Source organism: Argentina silus (assembly GCF_951799395.1).
Source record: "Argentina silus genome assembly, chromosome: 3".
NCBI classification, from domain to species: domain Eukaryota; kingdom Metazoa; phylum Chordata; class Actinopteri; order Argentiniformes; family Argentinidae; genus Argentina; species Argentina silus.
Genome location: NC_139657.1, coordinates 345984 through 349158, shown reverse-complemented (window position 1 = coordinate 349158; position 3175 = coordinate 345984). Strand labels below are relative to the sequence as shown.

At 55.9% G+C, this 3175-nt stretch overlaps 1 protein-coding gene across 1 annotated transcript in view; it reads left to right on the top strand.

Annotated features, from left to right (window-relative positions):
* The window catches only part of LOC310802384 (partitioning defective 6 homolog alpha-like), an 8219-nt gene extending 5138 nt beyond the window's left edge, over window positions 1-3081 (top strand). The window contains 3 exon segments of the mRNA XM_083666701.1: window positions 980-1299; window positions 1610-1723; window positions 2223-3081. Coding sequence (XP_083522827.1) covers window positions 980-1299; window positions 1610-1723; window positions 2223-2696 — 908 coding nt within the window. The 3' untranslated portion in view covers window positions 2697-3081.
* The last annotated feature ends 94 nt before the right edge of the window (window positions 3082-3175 follow it).

Genomic DNA, 3175 nt, shown 5'->3' with positions numbered 1-3175 from the left:
TTTAGGGTTAGGACAGGAGTGTTGGAGACTTTAGGATGTATACTGTCTCTCCGATCCCAGCTGTTTTAAGGAAAAACATTAACATCCATTTACATGGAAGAGTTTCCATGGAAACTATTTGGCATAACAGTCCAAATGTCTAAATCCATGTTCTGCTGCTTTAAACCTCATATTCATTCCTGCTGCTCAGTGACTTTAGGCTGAACTACAAACCTCCTTCTCAGTTTGTTAGACACAGTGGACCAATATCTTATCTTACTGCTTTTGAATCTTCTCTTCCGATTCAGGACTTCAGAAGCTCAACTCTGTCTACCAGTTACCTGAAAGGTTCCAAAGTGTCCTTAAATTCCCAGATTGTTTTACTGAGGGGAAGATCCACATGACTCCCGTGTCCAATAAAAACATCCAGAATCCAGTTCCTCTTCATCTTCAACTCAGAATCAAACCCTGTTGTTCAGAGGTCTCCGGGGAGTTTGATTCAGAATTCAGAATCAAACCCTGTTGTTCCAGAGGTCTCCGGGGGGTTTGATTCAGAATTCAGAATCAAACCCTGTTGTTCCAGAGGTCTCCGGGGAGTTTGATTCAGAATTCAGAATCAAACCCTGTTGTTCCAGAGGTCTCCGGGGAGTTCCCTCACTGGCTGGCTCGCCGTTTGTGAAGGAAATAAGGAAGTGAAAGGACAGGGTGTGTGTTGAAGGGATCTTTGTGTCAGGCAGCAGAGCAGGTCCATCCTCTGGGTCCAGCTGTGTGGTCGGAACCAGAACTGGGTTTGCCTTCAGCTCTCGTAGTGTCTTACCCTCTGATCTGTCACCAGTCTGAACCAGTACACACACCAGTAACATCTTCATGTCGGACCAGCCTGTATGCTGGCTGGCCTGATCAGCAGGTTTCCTAACAGGCTACATCTGACAACATGCTCCTGTACCAGTCACTCAAATCAGGCTGTGTTTTTCTCTCTCCCCCCCTTCCCCCCCCCCAGACCTTGACTCCCCCGTCCTCTTCCCCACCAACTCCCTCCAGCGCCGCAGGAAGGGCGGCGGCTTGTCGGGACTCCGCCCCCACCCGACGCACCACCCTCAGAAGACCAAGGCGGCCCTCCTGATTGGCCAGAAGACCAAGGCGGCCCTCCTGATTGGCCAGCCGCGGGACTTCCGGCAGGTGTCGTCTGTGATCGACGTGGACATCCTGCCAGAGACACTGCGACGCGTCCGGCTGCACAAGCACGGCTCCCAGAAGCCTCTGGGGTTCTACGTGAGGGATGGGGTCAGCGTCAGGGTCAGCGCCCACGGCGTGGAGAAGGTCATAATGTACTCTAACTCTAACTCTAACCCTGACCCTGACCCTGACCCTGACTCTGACCCTGACTCTGACTCTAACCCTGACCCTGTCCCTGACCCTGTCCCCGATACTGACCCCCGACCCCGACCCCGACCCCGACCCCGACCCTCACCCTCACCCTAATGTCCCCTGCCCCCCCAGGCCCTAACCCTAATGTCCCCTGCCCCCCCAGGCCCTAACCCTAAGGTCCCCTGCCCCCCAGGCCCTAACCCTAATGCCCCCTGCCCCCTGCCCCCCCAGGCTCTAACCCTAATGCCCCCTGCCCCCCCAGGTCCCGGGGGTGTTCATCTCCAGGCTGGTCCGGGGGGGGCTGGCCGAGAGCACTGGGCTGCTGGGCGTCAACGATGAGATCCTGGAGGTCAACGGGATCGAGGTGGCAGGGAAGGTAAGGGGGAGGGGGGGGAGACAGACAGACAGGCAGGCAGACAGACAGACAGGCAGGCAGACAGACAGACAGACAGGAAGACAGGCAGACAGACAGACAGGCAGACAGACAGACAGACAGGCAGGCAGGCAGGCAGGCAGACAGACAGACAGGCAGGAAGGGCAGGCAGACAGGCAGACAGACAGGCAGGAAGACAGACAGGCAGGAAGACAGGCAGGCAGGAAGGGCAGACAGACAGACAGGCAGGCAGACAGGCAGGCAGACAGGCAGGAAGACAGGCAGGTAGGGCAGGCAGGCAGGCAGACAGACAAGCAGGAAGGCAGACAGGCAGGAAGACAGGCAGGCAGGAAGGGCAGGCAGACAGGCAGACAGACAGACAGACAAGCAAGCAGACAGACGGGCAGACATATTGATTGACATTGATTGCATAACAAATAAAGCATTGTTTGTTTGTTTGTTTGTTGTTTGTTTGTTTGTTTGTTGTCTGTCTGTTGTTCAGACGCTGGACCAGGTGACAGACATGATGGTGGCCAACAGCCACAACCTGGTGGTCACAGTGAAACCAGCCAACCAGCGGAACAACGTGGTGCATCGTGGGAAGTCCTCTGCCGCCGGCCCCGCCTACTTCTCCCCCCACGACTCCGCCCCCTCCCAGAGTGTCGGTCACTATAGCAACAGCGTCGCCGAGGGCGACAGCGACGACGACGACGACGGGGACTTGATCATCGAGACGGACCTGCCGCACCGCGTCTCCAACGGCAACGGTAGCCGCGGCGACGGCGAGTCTCCGTCGTCCTCTTTGTCGCCGGGACAATGCCCCCCCCTCCGCCTCCCGCAGAGCGTCTCGCTGCCCAGCTCTGATTCGCTGAGCTCTCTGACCACACCCCTAACCACACCCCTGGCTACGCCCACTCACAATGGCGGCAGCAGCCAGGAGAGCATGAGAGAGGACGGTAACATCATCACACTGTGATACACACTCACTCACACACACACACACACACACACACACACACACACACACACACACACACACAGAGTACTGGACGTGCCTTCTCTCTCTCTGTTCTGTTCTGTTGATGACCCCTGACCTGGTGATATCATTCCTCTTCCTCTGATGTCTTCCTCTGTGAGATGCCGGCCTCTGATTGGCCTTCTCAGCTTTTATTGATCTGCACACACCAACCACGATGTCATCACTAATGGACAGGACAATGATGTCATCACTAATGGACAGGACAATGATGTCATCACTAATGGACCCCCTCCCTCCACTGAGAGTAAACAAACAAACACAACAACACTGTAGCTCCATGGGTCACGACCTCACGTCTACAAGTCTCAGCTGCCTCTGAGCTGCCTGGAGGCGGGGGGGGGGGGAGGAGGGGGGGGGGGGATTCTGAGGGGTTCTGTCTAATAAGGAAATTCCTCTCATGTTTGAGATGCCCAGAG